The sequence below is a fragment of the Phocoena sinus genome, chromosome 13 (assembly GCF_008692025.1).
Source record: "Phocoena sinus isolate mPhoSin1 chromosome 13, mPhoSin1.pri, whole genome shotgun sequence".
Taxonomy (NCBI): Eukaryota; Metazoa; Chordata; class Mammalia; order Artiodactyla; family Phocoenidae; genus Phocoena; species Phocoena sinus.
Window position 1 is genome coordinate 13,019,126 of NC_045775.1, and position 21,279 is coordinate 13,040,404.

Here is a 21,279-nt window from a genome sequence, read left to right on the forward strand (position 1 = left end):
TTCTAGACTCCAGGTTGTAGTAAATAGGACCTCCTCCTGGAATCAGCAGCCCAGCAACATCTGGAAATAGGCATCTGGGAGTTTTCTGCAGGAATCTATTGCGATGGTCGGTTCTGCTCTTTCCATTCCTCTGCTCAGGGGCTGGCTGGGGAGACGGGATACACTGTTGCCGTGGGGGCCGAGGGAGGGCCCGAACTCCTCAGAATTCTTCCTGTTACAAAAATTCTTTGCCTCATGTCAGTTACTGGTTTTGAGCACATTTGGCCTCTGGTTAAATTGGGTTCTGTATGGGCTTGAAGGTAATCAAAAGAAGTTATAAATACACCAGGATTCATCCTACACATCCAGCAAGGCTGGACAAGTGCCCCCATCCCTGGCTGGCTGTGCATTCCCTTGGCTGCCTCTACTGCTAATTAACTTTGAGGGTGCCTCTGGGTCTGCCTCCCTAACCAGACTGAAATCCCCGATCACAGTTTATGCTTTTCTGCATCCCTCTCAGCATCTAGCCCAGCACTGGGCACACCGTGGGTGCACGTAGTGGGTGATTATTGACTAATAAACCAGTTAGGATACAATAAAGAGCAAAGCATAGGATTTCCCTTAAAGAAGAGGCAATTTTGACTTTTCTCGTGGTGAGAATTCTAAAGTGAGGGAGACCTGAAAATGAGTGAGGAGTCTGGATTTCTACTGCCTGTGTCTTGTTTTCCATAGAAAGAGAACAGAACTTCTCTGGGAGTTTATGACCTTCTTGGGACAATATGCATGTAGCGGGACCTGTCGAGGACATAAATGAAAATTGCTTCCCCTGACCCATGGGGCAAAACCCCTTCTCCAGAAATGTAGTTCAGGACTAATTTTCTTCTCAAGTAGATGCAGTTATACAAGAACCATGAGCTAATAGTGGTTGTCTCATAATAAAGACTGCAGTCCCGAGGGACCTGTGACTGTAGAAAATGGATATTGTCACGCAGAGGACCAGAGAAGGGGCAGCTCTGAGAAGTGACCTCAGGATCTGGGTGACCCCATGGGGGTGGGGTAAGGTGGCTGTGTCTTTAACCTCCTTCCAGAGAGCCCACACGTGGAAGGCAGTTCATATTTTGGGCTGCATCTACCTTTTTTTTTTTCTTTCTTTTTGGTACGTGGGCCTCTCACTGTTGTGCCCTCACCAGTTGTGGAGCACAGGCTCCGGACACACAGGCTCAGCGGCCATGGCTCACGGGCCCAGCTGCTCCGCGGCCTGTGGGATCTTCCCGGACTGGGGCACGAACCCGCATCCCCTGCATCGGCAGGCGGACTCTCAACCACTGTGCCACCAGGGAAGCCCTGAATCTACCTTTGATTTGTTACATCTGCTTGAGGGCAGGGACCGGATCTTGTATTTTACTTGTTGCCCCTCCTCACCCTCCCCCTGGCCCCAACAGAGCTCAGCATAGAGCCTGGCACTAACCTGGCTTCTGGGAGTATCTGTTGAATGAATACTTCGGCAGAAAACAGTTTTTGGGTTCGTCGTTTCTAATTAAGGGGAAATCTCTCTCTCCTTTTCCCATCCATATGACCAAGTGCATGTACTGCTCTGGGGATGATTCACACCCTCATGAATCACCGGCTAAAGCAGTAATGGGAATGACAAGTTTTAAGGCCAAATGGAGAGCCTTCTTTAGCATGGCTGACTTAAGACAACCTTCGGAACACATTTCAAGCCTTTTACTGGTCTTTGGGTAGATTTGCTGCTGTCTCCTCAGGCTTGAAAAAGACCTGCTCTGCTAAGTCACGTGTTCATCCCACACCTCCTGTGTGCCTGGCCCTGTACTAGGCACCAGGGATCACAGCGATGGGCAAAACCAGGCCATTCCCTGCCTCTATTTAGCTTATAATCCACAAGCAATGCCAGGAACATTTCTTCACAATGATGATAAATGTTACCAAGGGCGAGACTTGGTGACCTGCACGTGTGTAATGGGGGGTTCCGACCTCAGCTCAGAGAAGGCGTTCTGAACATGAAGATTGAAGCAAGGTCTAAAGAAGGAACAGGCGTTAGCTGGGCTGGGGCAGAAAAGGAGCTTTCCAGACAAAGAGAAGAACATGGCAAAGGTCCCACAGCTGTGGTAGAGAGTCCAGCAAGGTCCCAGGTAGTGAAAGAAGCCCGGAGGGCAGAGGAGTGGACCCGAAACTGGACACGGAGACTTGGGGATAATTTTGTTTCTTGTCCTGAGAACAGTTAGATGCTATTGGCAGTTATGGGAAGCGGACATGAGCCAACTTGGGTGTGAAAAGTTCCCTCTGGACTTGTGAGGCCTCGTGGGCATGATGAACCTAAAGCCAAAATCAGACATCAAGTTAATCGTCAAGGACACCCGCTTGACCGGTAGCCCTGGGCATGTGTGCTGAGACCCCACCGCTAACCTCCGGCTCACCCAGGTGCCATCTGCGAGCATCAGGGGATGGGATGCATCTCGGCAGCCTTGAGGGGAAAACGGAGGGGAGGAAGCAGCCTCCGACCCCCAGGGGCCCAGCTCCTTGCAGCCTCAGAGGGCTTCCACATGTGCCGTCCCCACTGCATCTCACGGCAATTCTATGTGATAGGTATCAAGTAGTATTGCCATGGTTTGTGGATGAGGAAACTGAGGCTCAGATGGGTTAACTGACTTATTTAATATCACAGAACGAGACAGAACTTGGTTCACCTCTCACTTCTGCCTCTCGTGAGCCCGAGGTGGGTCCTGCTTTATCTCAAGGACACCACACTCCTGCAGCCCTGGGGGGAAGACAGAGTATCGGCACCGAACTGAGCCATAGCCAAGGTCCAGGAGGCTGACTGCAATCCTCAGACTCGGGCTTGGTTGGCACTTCTCCCTCCACAGCAGTACCTGCCCCAGAGCTCGGGGCCCCACCCCCCTGGCCCAGCCTTTCCTGCTGCCTGGAGATGAGGGGATGCTCCCTAGGAGGGGCAGGTGTTTGCTTCCTTTGTCCCTAATAGTGGGTGCCTGCTCCCTGTGGGCCTGTCGTGAGCTGGCCCAGCCTTGATGACAAAGACTGAGGCTCCCGTGATCACAGTGCAAAGCAGCAAGAACACGTGGGGAGAAAGAAGCAGAGGGATGGGTGCGACAGGCAGAGCCTTTCCAGATCCTGGTGCAGGAGGCGGGTTGCAGCTCCATCTCGGTGCTGAAGGCCAGGCAGACTTGGCAGGTGCAGGAGAGGCAGTGTCTGCAGACTGAGCTGGGTTTGGTCCCAGCCCACCCACCCCACTTAGTGGTATGACCTTATGCCAGTTACATAACGCAGAACGATGGCCCTCAAGTCCTAAACGTGTTGAAGGACCCACTGAGGCAGCGCGTGAAAAGGACCTGCCTAGGGCCTCGCTCCCTGATAGGCTCTCATGAAACGATAACAACTATTCTAGTAGCAGGGCCTGGAAAGGCGGGACTGAGCCAGGCTACCCAGAGGAGGCCTCTAGCTAATTCCAGCAGAGGTGAGGGGAGATGACCTTGGAAGCAGAGTAGCGATATTTCAGGGGTGCAATAGAGAAGACTCTGTCACCGAGTCCAAGCTCATACTGCTCACTGCACCGCAGGCCAACTCATCGAGAGACGAGTTGTTGGACAAGGAATAGTGACTTTATTCGGAAAGCCAGCAGACCAAGAAGATGCTGGACTAGTGCCCCAAAGAACCATTTTGCTCCGTGTGGATGCTTAGTTTCCTTTATAGAACAAAGAAGCGAAGGTGAGGAAGTAAAGCAAAAACGGGGGTAAGTTGTTGCAAATATTTCCTGGTTGCAGCCAGACCAGACTCCAGAGGGGATGCGTTAATTTCTTCTTTCCTGCATCCAATCACAGGTGGGCCTGGTCAGGATGTTTCCTGTGAGCTTAAACAAAGGTATTTTAGCTTAATGCTCAGGCTAAGGGAGGCAGGGGTCCTGGAGGTGGGCCATTCTGTTACTTTAAGCCATAGGCATCATCCCTTTAATGATTAACTTGAAACAAAAGCAATAGAATAGAAAGGTTAAAGTAAAAGAAACAGACCCAGTGTGGAGCCAGATTTGTTCTTCCCTATTACCACTCCACCCTTGGGGAGGGGATTCTGTTGGTGGGTTCCTAAGCCAGACAATATAGCCTTCTGACATTTGAGAACAAAGGAAAACAGAATTGACCCGAGTGAGGACATTGGAAAAGGGGCTGTGTCTTGTGAGGGATTGGACGGCAGACCTCTCCACGACAGTGAGCAGCAGAGAGGTCTTCTGTCCTTTGATCCCATGATGAGCCCTATTTCAGGCAGACTAATGGGCAGAAACCTATTCTGAGGTCTCAGGGCTGCCCAGCATCAGCTGGGAGCTGGAGAGAGACCGTCCTCCTTGGCGGTTTTGCAGCCACTCCCTCCTGAAGCCGCCACGTCAGCCGTCACAGTGGGGCAAGGCCATGCTTGTGAAAACACCCCCAGCCTGAAGGCTGGGCAGAGAACTTCTAGGGGACCTGCATTCTCCATCAAATTGAGTTAGGCACCAGTGACACTGGGAGAGCGGAAGGATTCATGGGAAATGTTACAGTGTTTTCTCGGAACTTAGTACAACTTCTAAAAGGATGAACTATAGGCAGCGAGATGGTGCAGAGGGATGGAGTGGGGGATGGAAGCACTGTTTTGAGGCCATTTCTTAATGCAGCCACCTGTGCTGCACTGCGGTGGAGGGCCTGGGGGTACAGACGCATATTCAGCATGAGGTGTCTGGGGTCATTCACCATCGCTTAAGGAAACAAAGCTTTTAATATTCAAACTGGATAGATTATTGAAAAGATGGAAACGTGGGGCTTTGGTTTACTATCTGTAAGGAAAACCTCTGCTGTGGCTTTGGAACAGGCAGGTTAATTTGTGGAAATTCTCCTATTGCCTCCCTGGGGAGAGACACAAGTACACGAGCATTTCCTGGGGTTTTCCTCTCCTGCACGTTTGTCAGTTCCGAGTAAGGATGTGGAATACAGGGGGATACGGTGTAGGCTTGTGTAATCCCAGAAAGTTTCAGACTCTGAGACCTTTCCTAAACTATGATGAAGAGCAATGAATTATCAGTCGCCTGAATATTAGGTGGGGGAAGGGGACCACACACACTAAATTTTTGTTAAGTTTCAAACTCATAAGATCATCTCCATTACTCTTGTTTGTGGCTCTATACACTTGTATTGTAGTGTAATTTTAAATTATGGAGTTGATTGATTAGTGTCTATTTCCCCCCCATCCTTAACATTCTTTGCATTTTTTTCTATTTTATTCAGCACCTAACACAGTGCTTGACACATAGTAACTGCTCAATAAAACTTTGTTGAGTTAAAAGAACGAATGAATCATGAAAAATATCCCTCAGTGGCATTTTAGTAATTTCCATGTAGTACATCATCCCGCCAGGAGGTGGCCATAAATACACACAGCCAAGGATTTCAAGCATTGGAGGCGATGGAAGCTAAGAATTACATAATGCAGCAAATTTGTTTGTTTCATCAGACGTGAACTTAGGTTTATTTCCTCAGCTAATACTTGATTAATAGAAACAGAAAGATGTAGCAGAAATGACCAGACAGATCTTTGTTCAAATCCTGCCTCTCCCATAGCCAGCCAGGCACCATGAGCAAAAGCCTTGACCTTTCAAGCTTGTTTCCTTGTCCACAACAAGGAACTTACGATGGCAAGTTTTGTTATAAGGATTAAATGAAATAGCACACGTTAGAAGTATTAGAAGTGAGTTCATTCCAGTGCTGCGTGAAAATCATGAAAGTATTCCAGCAAATGACGAGGCCGACGAAAATTTTTCACTTTCTACCTTCTGTTTTGTATTCAGTGGTCCTTCAGCATCCATGGGTATTGGTTCCAGGACCTCCACCAATACCAAAATCTCAGATGCTCAAATCCCTTATATAAACTGGCCTAGTACAGTCAGCCCTCCATAGCTACGGGTTCCACATCCACGGATCAAATTTCAAATTTCAATCTGCAGTGGGTTGAATCCACAGATGTGGATACACTGAGCCAACTCCGTAGAGCATGAACAGTTCTTACTACTCCTCTGCAAAATGGCAACAGATTGACACAGTGGGAGGAGAACTTAAGAGTTTGCTGGACCTTTCTGAGTCCACGTTTCCTTGACCATGAAATGGAGCTGCGGATAACTGCTTGGCAGGAATATTGTAAAAGCTAATGACATAGCATAAATCATACTAGTCCATACAGAAGCCCCCTTGCCACGATTGGTTATTGTGAAAGTATGAATAATATGTAGGGACTTCCTTGTGGTCCAGTGGTTAAGGCTCTGTGCTTCCACTGATGGGGGTGCAGGTTCGATCCCTGGTTGGGGAACTAAGATTCTGCATGCTGTGCAGTGCGGTCCAAAATTAATTAATTAGTTTTTTTAAAAAAGAAAGTGATACGTAAGTTAAATGACATTAAAATATTCAGCTCTTCAGGTACTCTAGTAACATTTCAGGGGTTGCTTCCCCACTGTCCTCAATGCTCTGTCTTTTTTTCTATTTTATTCCCGGCACCTGACACAGTGGTTGACATGTATGGCCAGTGGCTGTCATTTTGGACGGTGTGGCTTATAGAATATTGCCATCATCGCAAGAGGTTCTATTGAACAGAGCTGGCTAGGTTATAACAAATGTCCACTTGGCGGTAACAGTTTTTAGCAGCAGTGTCTGGTTGCCTGGTTACCTTCCAGCTGACACCGGCAAGTAGGCAGCACCTGCTATTTGCAGGACCTGTGCTATGTGTTGTGAATACAACGGTGAGCAAATAGGTTTGTGCTCCGGGGATTCACACTTCAATAATAGATGCTAAATAAATAATCCCTTAAATAAATAGGTATGACAGATGGTGTTAAACGTCTGTCCTAAAAACCTGCTTCTCTGTTACTAAGTAAAAGAAAGGGCAACCAAACCATCCCCTTGGGTTGCCTTGAGGATTTTAGGAGATGCTGAAGGTGTAACTCATCACAGGACTATGCAGTACTTCCTTAGGAAGGACTGTTGCCGAGTCCAAGCTCATACTGCTCGCCACACAACAGGCCAACAAATCTAGAGATGAGTTGTTAAGGCAAGGAATAGTGACTTAATTTGGAAAGCCAGCAGATGGAGAACATGGCGGACTGGCGTCCCAAAGAACCATCTCCCCCAAGTTAGAACTCAGCCTTCTTTTATTCTAAAAGGGGAGGGGTGTGGTTGGTTGTCCCAAACTTCTTGGTGTCAGAATCCTTTGTTTTTGCAGCTGTCCAGGTAGGTCAGGTCAGGTCGTGATGTTCCTGAAAACTTCCAAGAAGACAAATGTTATTCTCTGCTCTGCAACTTTTTATCTTTATATGAATGGAAAAGTGTTACACCCTAAAAGGTCAGAGCCTTGAGAAGGGGCCGTTCTGTATATTTCAGGCTATAGGCAACATTCTTAACTTTTAGCAAAAGCAATAGAATACAGAAGTTAAAGAAACAGATCCAATATGGAGTCAGATTTGTTCTTCCCTATTACAGGACAGCCTCATAAAGAAATTAGTTCACTCCTTCATTCACTAAGTAATTATCGAGTACCTGCTATGTGTGGATTAGGCAGGGAACAAAATAGCATAGCAGCCAGAGCTCTCTGTTCTCATGGAGTTTACATTTCTCATGGAGGAAGAAAGACAATGAATAAGTAATTAAAATATGTTGTATGGTAGTCAGATTTTTGGAGAAAAATAAAGCAGTGAAGGGGGATAGAGAATTCTGGGGATGGGAGAGTTGACACTGTAATGAGGACTTTTAAACTATGTTTCATTACCGTTCAGCTGTAGTGAAAACCCTTCTCTTCCCTCACAGGAGCATGAATGCATTCAGTTAACACAGCATTCCCATTTCACAGATGAAACTGAGCTGCTAAAAGAAGTGACACAGCAACAAATACAAAGACACAATGACAAACACAAGACCACAGACCCCCTACTGATCGGGACTTTCTGGAGCTTCTCCCTGAGAGGCTCCAGGCAAAGAGCTGTGGGGCAGCAGAGATGAGCCAACTGCCTCTGTTCACACAGAACTCACAGGCCAGGAGGGACACAGGCAGGACCAGAACTTACTATGGTCTAAGGCAGAGGGTTTGGAAACATTCATCTAGAAATAAGTGATACACAAACCAAGCAGAGGGAGAGATTCCGTCCAGCCACGAAGGTTGCATGGAGTTGGAGCATTTGAGCTGGACGTAAAGCAAAGGTGGGATTTCTTTCTTTCTTTTTTTTTTAAATCCTACAGCTTGGCTTGGGTTGTTATTCTTTTAAAATTTATTTATTTATTTGTTTATGGCTGTGTTGGGTCTTCGTTTCTGTGCAAGGGCTTTCTCTAGTTGCGGCAAGTGGGGGCCACTCTTCATCGCGGTGCGCGGGCCTCTCACTATCGCGGCCTCTCTTGTTGCGGAGCACAGCCTCCAGACGCGCAGGCTCAGCAGTTGTGGCTCACGGGCCTAGTTGCTCCGCGGCATGTGGGATCCTCCCAGACCAGGGCTCGAACCTGTGTCCCCTGCATTAACAGGCAGATTCTCAACCACTGCACCACCAGGGAAGCCCGCAAAGGTGGGATTTCTTGATGGGCCAAGGTGAGATGGGTGAGAGAGGGAAGGCTTATGAAGTATGACAGCAAAGAGCAGGTTTGGTGACACCTAGGAAGATAGCTGAGGCTCAGGGGCGTAAAGCAGAGGAAGAAAACAAGAGAGACATGCCTGCAGGTTGGGGCAATCACGAAGCGCCACACGTACAGCAGGGTGAGAAGTTTGAATTCAGCGTCTGCCGAAAGAGCCTCCAAGGGCTGAGCTCAAAAGCAGAGGGAAGTGGGACGTGCAATGTTGAAGGCACGTATCATCGGGTCAGGTATGGAAGCCCTTGAATGGCAAGCAAAGGAGCTTGCACTTGATTCCACTGAGTGTTCGTGTGAAGAGAAATGACACAATCCGAGCCACACTGCAGGGAGGTCAGTGTGGCCTGGGTATCGGACCTGGAGGCGACCAGAGGCGGGAGGAGTTGGGAGACTGTGGTCAGAATCCACGGGGGGCGTGCAGGCTCTGGCCGAGGCAGAAGGGAGAGCAGGGCTTACCTCTGTGGATTCTCCCACTGGAAAGTGGGCGGGAAGAGGGGATGTGGAGAGAAGCAGAGGAAGTCTTGAGCCGCTGGGCCCTTGCTGCAGGGGACTCACTGAATGAGAGATGAAGGAGGCTGTCCATGGGAACTCTGAGGCCACTTCCTCAGCGGGGCCAGAGTGGGTGCAGGGAGCTTGCCCGTGACCCAGCTCTGCAGGCAGACGACCCCCACCATCAGGCTGTGCCCACTTGACTGGGTTCTGCCGAAAGTCTGAGTGGAGGGTCCTGGAAACCTCTCCCTCCACCCCCTCCAGGAAGAGGAGGCAGGGGTGCAGCCCTGCTTTGCCCCAGCTCCCCACGACTGATGGCAGGTACACCTGGCAGCCCTCATTTCCAGGCATCCTGGGGAGGGGGAGTCAACAGGAAAGAAACATGTGCAGCCCGGAAGAATTATCTCAGAAACTTCCAGAAGTGAGTCCAGGGAATGCCATGGGACAAGGGCACCCTTGTCCTGCTTGTCAGCCAGCAGGAGGGGGCCAGCGTGCATGCCAGCCCTCTGCCACGCCAGACCTCCCCTGCAAATCTGCTGAGAAGCCCTGTCCCCAGAGCCCAACTAGAAAGCCTCGTTCCACTTCCTCTCTCGGGACGGGGCAGGAGGGCTGTGGTTTCCTTGTTCTCTACTAGTCTTGGCCCGAATGTGGGCTTGAGCACAGCAGAACCAGGAGACCTCACGGGGTTGGCCTTTTCTCAACTCCTTTGTCCTCGTTTCCAAGGTTCTCATCTTTGGAGGAACCTCTCACTGCAGGCTTTGCCGGTTTTCTGCAAGCAAAGGCTCCTTCACTTGGTTAACAAAGATTGTGCAGAGAACACGGAGCTGAGCGAGGCAAGGGATGTGTGGTCCAGCAGAGGAAAGCCGCATGTGCAAAGATAACTCGGATGCAAGGAGAGAGGTGTTGACCTCAGGCTGCGTTTGCAGAGAAGGGCCCCGCAGGAGGTGGCATCTGGGCTTCACTTCAGATGATGGGGAGGAGATAGAACTGAGCAGTAGGCGAGGGTCCGACAGGCAAAGGGCGCCGTGTGGGCAAATACAGAGACAGGAAAGCACAGGGCACTTATGATCTGCGGGTAATTCCATCTGCCTTCCTCAAACAGGTGATCCTGCCCCAGTTAGAAACAGGGCAGGGGGACTCCCCTGGTGGTCCAGTGGTTAAGAATCCGCCTTCCAATGCAGGGGATGCCGGTTCGATCCCTGGTCGGGGAACTAAGATCCCACATGCCGCGGGGCAACTAAGCCGGCACAACTAAGCCACAACTAGAGAGCCCACATGCTGCAATGAAAGGTCCCGCATGCAGCAATGAAGATCCCACATGCTGCAACGAAAGATCCCTCATGCTGCAATGGAGATCCTGCGTGCCACAACTAAGACCTGACACAGCCAAATAAATAAATAAATATTTAAAAAAAAGAAAAGAAAGAAAATGCCTATACTTAGGCAGAATTTAGAAAAGAAAGAAAAAGAAACAGGACAGGCCCCTAAAATTCACCTGTGAGTTAGTTTTCAGCACCAGGGTGACATTTTCCTACGGACATCATGCTACACCTTGTAGCTGGGTCCTGGTCCCACCCGAGGCCAGCAGCCTCTAGAACCCGTTCCCTCAGAGCGTAACCAGAGCACAGGATTGTGTCTGTGGTAGGACGGGGACACATCACGGTGTGGCCTCGGGGTCAGGGTCTCATCAGCAGGGCCAAAATTCACCAGGGACAGAGGTCTACTTTCTGACCCCACCTTCTGCTATTAGGCTCTGAGCCCCCCAAGTGTCAGAGCAAAAGAGCTGTGGGCTGCACAGGGGCAAGGACAGGACCTGAGAAAGCAGGCTGTAGGGAGTCCTGGGAAGACTGCCTCCAGGGCACTGGCCCAGCCACCCATCACCCCCAGCCAGGGAGCCTGGGGGACTGGCCAGCTCACTGACACCCCCAGAATTAAGCCTAGGGCTCTGCTGGCCAGAATCTGGAGCAGACGGTGCTCCACTCCCAAACCCTGCCCTTCAAAGAGGAGCCTTCTCTTGGACACCCTCAGGAGGACAGGCTGCCCCACAGGTGCCAAACCCCAAAGGATTTCTCCAGGAACCATACCACACAGCTTCTGGGGTCAGAAGGGTTCCTGGCTTGGGGCCTGGATTCACATCAGTGGGCATTAATTGACCATTTGCAGCTGCTTCCCAGATGAAGATTTCTTTTCCTTTTAATGGAAATATAGGATACACTTGATATAACATTTTTGACCAAAAGTAGAAAAACTCTGTGTGCGTGTATACATAGGTATAAAAGATAGGCTGGAAATTTACTGAAGATTAGCTATGTTAGATTATCTAGTACAGTTTCTGAAAATTTTCATAACTAAATTTATTTTCTTTCAAAGAAGTTGCTATGGGTTGAATGTTTGTGTGTCACCAAAATGTTGAAACTTAATACCCAAAATGATGATATTAGGAGGTAGGGCCTTTGGGAGGTGCTTAGATCATGAGGGTGGAGCCCTCACGAATGAGATTAGTGCCCTTATAAAAGAAACCCCACAGAGTGCCCTTGCCCCTTCCACCATGTGAGGACACAGCAAGAAGTCGACAGTCTGCAATGAAGAAGAGGGCCCTCACCAGTACCCGACCATGCTGGCACCCTGATCTTGGACTTCTAGCCTCCAGAACTATAAGAAATAAATGTCTGTTGTTTATTAGCTACCCAGTCTGTGATAGTTTTTTATAGCAGCCTGAACTACAAAGATGTAAGTGAAATATATATAATTATATATATTAAAATTTTTCAACCTCACCATTCTTTTTTTCTATTATATTAAAAGGTTTAGATTTTTAAGACCACCAAAAATTATTTCCACACCAATATTTAATGCAGGAGCTGAAGCAAAATACATTGAATTTTAAAAATAAAACAAAACACCCCGCAAGCAACAATACCCCCAAAATTCTTGTACTTCTCAGGCACTATTTTCCTCCAAGAGAAGTGAATATGAGTTCAAGACCCTGATTTCTTCCTACAGAGATTGAAGGGAGTATGGCTTCATTTTTCTGTGATGATCCATCCAGAGTTGAATTATTTCATCAAAAGAAGGATCATTCCCCTGATTAGAAAAACTTGAAATACTCGGAACATGATAGGATGAATTTTCTAAAGGAAATAACCCCTCCAGGTATCTGAGGGCTCTTGATCACACACTCAGTTCTTCCAAAGTAAACATGTTGGCTATAAAAGTCAGTAAATAGACCTTCGGCAAGGCACATGTAACTTTTATAGCTCAAAATTTACAATCGATTTTTTTCTCAAGGCCTTCCTGATCTAAATTAATTTTTAATATACTGACCTAAGGTGCCCAGTTATTTTTAGTTAAAACTGTCAGATAGCCCTTAACTTAAAAGTCTGCTGTGAGGTAGGAGATGGGTAAAGGATTACATCGCCAGACACCTACATGGATGGAGAAAAATTATACCCAGTGGCCTCATGTCATTGCGTGTAGAGAGGCTGATGGATAAACATCCCTAAGGAGACTTGGGAATCCACCAGGGGGCTCACTCTGCTCCGTTCTTGGGCTATTTCACAGGTACCGGCTCTGCCCAAGACCACTGAACGTGAAGCAGGTGACACAACAGCAAACAGCACACCCCTAGAGAGAGATGAAGACCACTCACGCACAGGGCACATATGATATTGAGAGAGAATAAGAAATACATATTTGGTCCTACTCCCCGGTTCCTGACACAAAAGCTTCTAAGACTCTTGGAATCTCTGGAGTGATAACAGTGTCTTTTGTATGTTAATGAGATAATTGGTGGCTGGGGGACCCCTAGCTTCAGGACTGGGGCAGGGTTGGGAGGGAGTCTGGTCCCAGGAAGACGACGGCAGATTAGAGAATTAGAGCTTTGAGCTCCAACTCCGACCTCCGGGGAGGAGAAAGGTCTGGAGATTGAGTTCAATCACCAATGGCCAATGATTTAATTAATTATGCCTACATAATGAAACTGCAATAAAAACCCTCAAACTACGGGGCTGGGGGAGCTTCCAGGCTGGTGAACGCATCCAAGGGCTGGGAGGGCGGTGCAACCAGAGAGGGTACGGAAGCTCCACACACCCTCATGCCCACACCTTGCTCTATGCATCTCCTCCGTTGGGTTGTCACCTTATAACAAACTGGTAGTAGTAAATAAAGTGCCTTCCTGAATTTAGTAGTAAATAAGGAGTCGTTCTAGCCAATTATCCAACCTGAGGAGGGGCTGTGGGAATCCTCCAACTTCATAGCAGGCCTCTCAGAGGAACAGGTGGCAACCTGGGACTTGTGACTGTTGTTGAAGGTGGGTGCAGTCTTGTGGGACTGAACCCTTACCCTCTGGGGTCTGCTGTAACTCCAGGCAGTTTGGGTCAGAATTGAATTGAACTGTAGGACACCCAGCTGGTGTCCGGCCAGTTGGAAAATTGGTTGTTGTGAGGGGAAAAAAATAAAACAAACCTAAAAACCCACACACGTTTGGTGTCCTAAGAGTTACGAGGAAAGGACAGTTCAGAGAACGTGAAGCTCGTAGTCACAGAATAAGTTCTTTGATTAGAAGAGACTGTCAGATTTTTACTTTCTGAGATTAATAAAATGATTCGTGCAGTTTCAAGCCACTACGTTCTGGGGTGGTTTCTCCCACAGCAACAGCAGGCAGAACAGATCCTGGCATCTGGAAGTGGGAGCTACTGAAATACAAGCCGACGTCAGCTCCTCGCCGGAACACTTGCCTTGTCCTTGGCCCGCCTGTATTGGCTCCTGACATGAAATGTTTATTTTGCTTCTGGAGGGAAATTTTCTGTTGTCCAGTGTGCTTCTCAATGTAGGAGGAGTGGGCAGCCGAGCTCAGCAAGCCCCAGGTCAGGATGTACAGCGGGAAAGAGGACACAGCCCAGAGCGGGCACGATGCCGGCCGTCTGTGTGTGGCCAGCCAGGCCCGCTTAGCAAGTGGCAACACCTACGCAGGAACAGAAGCACCAGTGGCCTCCTCAGGAATCTGCTTTGGATTTTGTATTTGCGGGATTTATTTGTCCAGACACAATGCACACCTTCTCTGCTTTAAAACACCACGTGGTGTGCTTTGGTTTGGTTTTGGGGATGGGGTGAGGGTTATTCTCTGGTTTCCTGTGCTCCACCTGGAGAATGTCCTTTAGCTTTGCTGGGGCAGAAGGTCAGGTATCAGACCGGGAACCCTGCTGTGTGTCACTGGCCCAGATGCGTGCCTGGGGCCGGGTCCGCGGCCTCGGGCTCTGTGTTCTCACCACCTGTGGGATCTGCCCCCCCTCCCCTTCCGGTGCCCGTCCTCCGTCTCCTACAGTTCCCTGTCTGCTCTGAGAAGTCACCTCTTTCTGCCTCAGAAATAAGCCCAGTCATGTTCTATTTTTAGTGGCTCTTAAATGATCTGCCAAAAAAAAAAAAGTGCCCGTAAGAAGAAGTCACACCCTGGACCCTCACCCAGGGAGACCGTTGAGGGCTGGGGACGGGGGAGCCACTGGCCGGAGGTCGGGGTCGTGTCGCTCGGGCCCCGCGCACGGTGGACCTGGATTGTCACACCCAGAGGCACGTGGAAATCCAGGTAGCACCACCCCGTGCGGGAGAGAAGTCGGCTCCGAAGCCGCAGATGTGGAATCCTAGTGGCCCCGATCCAGGCCCCGCCAACCCAGAAGTGTCCCCAGCCTCACCCACAGGAGAGAGCAAGGGGCCTGGGGGTGAGGACACCCGGGCAAATGGCCTCCCCGGGCCAGCACTTGGCTTTGAGCGCTGGGCCAAACCGTGTCCGGGCGGCTGGGAGAGCCTGGGCTGTGAGCAGAAAGCCAGCGAGCGGTGGTCTTTGACTCGGGAGCCTGTGATTCGTCCCCTCCCGACACCTGACCTTGGGTGTTTTGCTCTGTAGTTCTTCCCGTATGGAGACGCCTCCAAGTTCGCCCAGCACGCCTTCCGAACCTTCGACAAGAACGGGGACGGCACCATCGATTTTCGAGAGTTCATCTGTGCCCTGTCCATCACCTCCAGGGGCAGCTTTGAGCAGAAGCTGAACTGGGCCTTCAACATGTACGACCTGGATGGCGACGGCAAGATCACCCGCGTGGAGATGCTGGAGATCATTGAGGTGAGGCAGCGGCCCCTGGGGTGTGGTCAGGACCGGGGCTGCTGTGGGCACGGCAGGCAGACCCCTGGGAAGAGGCTCCCTGGGGCACAGCCCTACGGCATCTCCCTTCCACCCCCCATCCAGGAGCCCTGCCATGCCTTGACTTCTCCGTCCCTGTTCCCTTGCTCTGTCGAGGCGCTGGGAAATGTCACACGTCCAAGCTGCTGGGTCCTGGCTGTCAATCGCCATTTCAGCCATGCTCACAGTGTGACATCTCCCATAAACGTAAGCCTAGTGGGTGCAAAGGATGGTATCAGGACTCAGTTTCTCCAGTCCTTGTGTTAGCTCTGCTCTTCTGGACGCCGCCCTCTGACTCAGACCAGCTCCCTCCACTGCCCATTCCTCCAACGGCACAAGATCCTGCCCACGGCCCCCAGGTTCCCATCATTCCATGGGAACAGGCATCTTTCTCAGTTGCCTGTGCAGACGTCCCAGGATCCCCTGCCCACTGCTCTGACCTTAATCTTCCACACTCCTCCCTACACACCGTGCTCGAGATGCCTGAGCTTTCCTGGTTTTCCCAGAACACAGCCTCACGTGAGGGCCTTGATGTCCTCTCTCTCTGCCCAGGGCCCTTCCCCGGGCCCCTCACTCCACTCAGGGCTGTGCCCTCATCTCACCTCCCGGCAGGCCTTCCTCCCTGCGTTCCCCTCCCCAAAGAGTGCCCATGCCCCACCCCAGGGCCATCTAACCTCTTACCATCATGATTTTTTGTCACAGTGTTTATCACTGCCCCAAATAACCTCACATGGTAGAACGCAAGCACTGTCAAGGGAGGACTCTCCTCACTCACTGCTGTATCCCTGGAACCTAGAACAGTCCTGGAGCCCGGTGGGCACTCAATTACTGATGAATGAATCAGTGCCTTTTCACTGACTGACTGTCTTAGCATGTGTGTCCACCTCTGCACCGACCAGTGTGACCCAAGCGGGGAAATGTACCACTTGCCACAGGCCAAAGCCAAGTGTCCCATCCTGGAGCTGGGGTGAGGCCCCGTCCAGACCACAGAGCTGAGAACAGGGAGGGTGGATCCCCACATGAAAACTGGGGGCTGATGGGAAGAAACAGTAGCCAAAACCCAAGTGACCAAATCCCCAGATGCCCACCATGCTACACTCACTCTCCTCCCCTGGGGTGGCTCCCCAGCGCAGTTCGCTCCTCCTGTGGCCTCTGGAGCCCTGCCTTCCACTTACCCACCCTCCCTTGGCATCTTTAGTCCCCTTTCTCCCTTTGGTACCCACTTACCTTCCCAAGTCAACTGGAAAACCCAACAGCAGCAAGGGTCAGGCCTGGCGTTGCTGCTTTCCCGACTATAGGGCTTCGAGGGCACCAGAGCCTCAGTGTCCTCGTGAAAAAAATAAAGGTAATAAAACCTACGCCCCAAGTCTGTGGTAATGATTCAGCACATGGCACACTTCCTCTCATGTAGGAAATGCTCAGTAACCGGCAGTTAGCTCTCGAGGCTCTGTCTCCCTTGGAAATACCATCCGCCTCAAGTCTCAGCTTCTTTCCTTCTAATCAGCCGTGTCACCTTCATGTTCCCTCTGCATGTGGCTCCCCTTCTCCACCTCCGGTATTTTCACCAACTTCTGGCCCTTTGCACCTGCACCTGGCACCCTTTCTGGCCTCTAGGTTCCTTTTTGCTGAGCTACTTTTCCAGAACCAAGGTATCAATAACTGATACAGTCTTTACAGCATCTCTGCGCTTCAGGAGCTGCTCATTCATTTGATCAAAAGGCTTACAGAGCAGGTCCTCTGTGTCAGGCACAGGCACACAGATCTCTGACAGCTGGTCCGGCCAACGTCTGTTTGCCTGCATGTCTTCTCCGGCCCCACCGTCCATCCAGGGCCCCTCACTCTTGCACAGCTGGCCACTTTTGCTTCTACCATGCTTTTCCCCTGGAATGTCCTTCAGGGCTCTGGGCCCATCCAAATCCTCTCACACTTCAAGGTCTAGGTTATCTTGCCACATCCAAGAAGGCTTCTTGGCCCACTTCACCCCAGAGTTGCCCACCACCCTCTAGGCTCCTGTAGCCTGTAGTCAGCTTTTCTGCAGGCACCAACCTCCTGCAAGGTGGAGGGGAGACAGACGTGAAGAGACACAAGTGCCCACCCTGGAGGAGCTCACTGCCCCAAGGGCCTGTGTCCACACAAGTGATCAGGCAATGACAGCAGAGTGAGGCGGGTGCTGTGATGGGGGAGGGTCAGTGCGAGGAGAGACCAGCAGGGGCCACGTAACCCCAATGAGGGACAGTGCATCTGCCCTGGAGTGTTGGGCACAGGCCTAATGGGTCCACAAGTTTTGGTTGAATAAGAGAGTACCTGAGACAGTTATTTCTTCCTGGGAAAGCACCTGTGATAACACATCCTTTATTCAGAGAAGACAGTGCTACATATTTCGTTGCATGCCGGAGTGCCCCATGAAGCATATGCGCCTACAGGGATTCCTTACATTTGTCAGGGAACACGTTCATATTTAGTTCTGAGCCTGACATGCCCTTGGCCTAGGTTGGTGTGAAGTGTGAGTCTGCGTCTGGAACATCATTTCCTGGTTGTCATGTTCGTGATCCCAATTGCAGGGCTGCATCTTGGATACGGTTAATGAGAACTGGCCACGTTCAGAGTTGTTAGAGTTGGACTTTTTGGGTTTACATTTCTTTTTGCCGTGTCTTCATCAATGGTGCATTTGTCGTGCTAACAGCCTTTCTACCCATTGCTCCTTTAAGCCCTTTTCATTTCACCCTTCAGAGGACAGAGTGAGAGTAGCAGCTTGCATGCGGATGACCCATCTGTCTCTTTTTTAAAGTCCAGGCATGTCTGCTTTTCCCTCACACACCACCCAGGCTTCTAGGTTAATCAGGACCCCCTCTACCAACTGTCCCTCAAATGAAATTTCAATAGTCTGATTCTTTCTTTCTTTTTTTTTTTTTTGCACCATGCTGTATGCGGGATCTTAGTTCCCCAACCAGGGATCAAACCCGTGCCCCCTGCATCGGGAGCACAGTCTTAACCATTGGACCACCAGGGAAGTCCCAATAGTCTGCTTCTTTTAAAGTCAAATGTCCTAGATATTTTTCTACCATAAATCAACACACTCTAATTACAAAAATGAGCAAACACAATATATTTTATCTCAATAGACATCTTACTTGTTCAATGAAACTCTTGTTATGGTTTACTCCTTCTAACTGGCATTCTTTTAAACTTTATTGAGTTATAATTAACAGGCCATAACTTCACCCATTTTAGCTTTACAATTCAATGATTTTTAGTAAACTTACCGAAGTATGCAGCCATCACCGTAATCCAATTTTAGAACATTTTAATTCTCTCAATAAGGTCCCTCATGCCTGTTGGTACCCCCAGACTCTGGAAACTACCCTTCTACTTTGTCTCTATGGATTTGTCTTTCCAGACATTTCATATAAATGGAATCGTACAATATATGTTTGGCCTTTTATATCTGGCTTTTTTTTTTTTTTTGAGGTTTATCTATGTTATAGCATGTATCAGTATTTCATTCCTTTTTGTTGCTAAAATAGTATTCAGCTTTACAGGTATGTCCTATTTTGTTTATCTGTTTACCAGTTGATGAGCATTTGTGCTGTTTTCACTTTGGGGCCATTATTTAAAAAGATGCTCTGAATATTCCCCTGCAAGTCTTTGTGTAGATGAGCATTTATTTTTTTAAGGCACTTTCCTAAGAAAGAAACTCATTTCTACATTTAATTCCCATTTTGAGAATTAATTGTGCACAGGTAATTGAACTGGAAAATGGAATCTTCCTACTCTGTTCTTTGACTTATGAACAGAGCCCCTGATTCACAGATCCCCCTAAACTAATTTCTTTCAGGGCTAAATTTTACTGGTCCACCTTGCTTGTTTTCTTAAAAGATTGTAAATTGGGACCACACTTCATCTTTTCCAAAATCTCCAAGGAGTAGAGCTTGTTGCCTCTCAACTGACCTCAAACTCAGAATGTTTACAACTGAGCTCGGGGTTTCCCGGGTGGCGCAGTGGTTGAGAGTCCGCCTGCCGATGCAGGGGACACAGGTTTGTGCCCCGGTCCGGGAAGATCCCACATGCCGTGGAGCGGCTGGGCCCGTGAGCCATGGCCGCTGAGCCTGCGCGTCCGGAGCCTGTGCCCCGCAACGGGAGAGGCCACAACAGTGAGAGGCCGGCGTACCGCAAAAAAAACCCCACAAAAACAAAAACTGAGCTCCTCATTTTCCTTCCGGAACCTGTTCCTAATCCATTATTCTTGATCTCACCACTACCCTTCATAATCACTTCCTCCAGTCAGAAACCTGGGAATCACATGAAATTCTTCTCTATCCAATTGGTCGTGAGACTCACACAGGTTTGATTACACCACTATCTTACTTAAAACCATTTAAGGAGTCCTTTGAAGTAAATTTAGATTCCTTACCCTATCAAAGGAGAACGTTATGGTCTGTTTCCTGTTTTCCCAAGGCTATCTACAAAATGGTGGGCACCGTGATCATGATGAAAATGAATGAGGATGGGCTCACACCTGAGCAGCGAGTAGACAAGATTTTCAGCAAGATGGATAAGAACAAAGACGACCAGATTACACTGGATGAATTCAAAGAAGCTGCAAAGAGCGACCCTTCCATCGTATTACTTCTGCAGTGCGACATTCAGAAATGAGCAGAGATAACACTATGGACTGCACAAAAGTCTCAATGTTCCATTCAGTCTGCAGCTATTAACACACACACACACACACACACACACACACACACACATATTGCTTGGACTACCTATAAATGGACTTGCTTCTTGTGTTTGAAACACTTGTGTGCATGAGAATGTCATTTGCTAATGAATTTTAAAAGCATATATTATAAAACAAACAACCTGCCACAATGTGATATGTGTGATATCATTTCATTAAAAAAAACACCTTCCTCCTCCAAAGCCTGGGCAGAAATGTGCTGCAAAGAGTTGTATGATTTCTTGTTCATGTTTTGCTAATGCTCGTGTCTCCTTGATTACATAATGTTAGTAGTACTGAAACCCTCACGGTAATGTAACTGAATTATAAGCTGTGTCACCATTCTCCTGTAAAATAGTACTGGACAGGCACACAGAGGGGCCCTTGACTCCTCTGTGTGGTCCACACACAAGAGCTTGTATTATCAGTGAATATAAATGTACGAAATTTGCATGCCGTTTAGGTTTGCCTTAATTCTTACCTCATTTGCATCCTATCAATCTGGAAAGAGCTGTGTTGGAATTAATGCAGTATAAAACTTAAAAACACTGCTAAATGACTCATTAATTAAATCTACCTATCTACATATACTCAAAGATATTATTTATTGAAAGTAAAAAAAAAGATGTATGTGTATTGATTTTGCTTGAATTTTCAAAGGCTTCCAAAGAGGTGGCAATAGATGTCCCAAATAAATTTATAACATTTGACTTTTTCCCTCAGTTCTTATCTCAGAATTTTAAATTTGAAACAGATGTTCATAATTGTCAAGGGTCAATAGCAACAACTTACTAAATTTACCTCTGAACACACAACTTGGGAATTCAAAGACTTAGTGACAACCAAAGGGAAGAAAGCAACTTCCCAATGCTTCATCCTGGCCCTCAAAAGAGGGACAATTAATATGGCGTGTAAAGTTTAAATAAAACATAAAACTTACTCGTTCTCAAAAAATGCTCACTATGTGACAGTAAATGTTTTCTCCATGTGACTGTGGAGCTAACCACGCGCTATGTTTTACACAACTATGTGGAGGACACATTTAGCTGACTGAGAAGCGTCCTCCGAAAAGCTGTCTTTCCAAATCAAAAGTGTACTCGTTGTTTCAACAGTGGAACAAAATCCTGACCCTTTTAAGCTGGAGGAAGGAAGGCAGAGAGATTCCATCAAGAACTCTAAAGGCGGGCCTGCGTTTTCAGAACAAGCCTGAGTGAGACCGTTTCTTTCCACAGTGCTGTGCAGTAGAGCTTTCTAGGATGATGGAAACA

At 48.7% G+C, this 21,279-nt stretch overlaps 1 protein-coding gene across 3 annotated transcripts in view; it reads left to right on the forward strand.

Moving 5' to 3' along the window:
• The window catches only part of VSNL1 (visinin like 1), a 101,656-nt gene extending 80,654 nt beyond the window's left edge, over positions 1-21,002 (forward strand). Inside the window, exons 3-4 of one of the 3 annotated variants that reach the window (XM_032652998.1) lie at positions 15,019-15,234; positions 19,747-20,726. In XM_032652998.1, coding sequence (XP_032508889.1) covers positions 15,019-15,234; positions 19,747-19,944 — 414 coding nt within the window. In that variant the 3' untranslated portion in view covers positions 19,945-20,726. Of the gene's footprint in view, positions 1-15,018; positions 15,235-19,746 lie in introns of all 3 variants that reach the window. The other 2 variants (XM_032652999.1, XM_032653000.1) reach the window with 2 other exon arrangements.
• Positions 21,003-21,279: the final 277 nt, after the last annotated feature.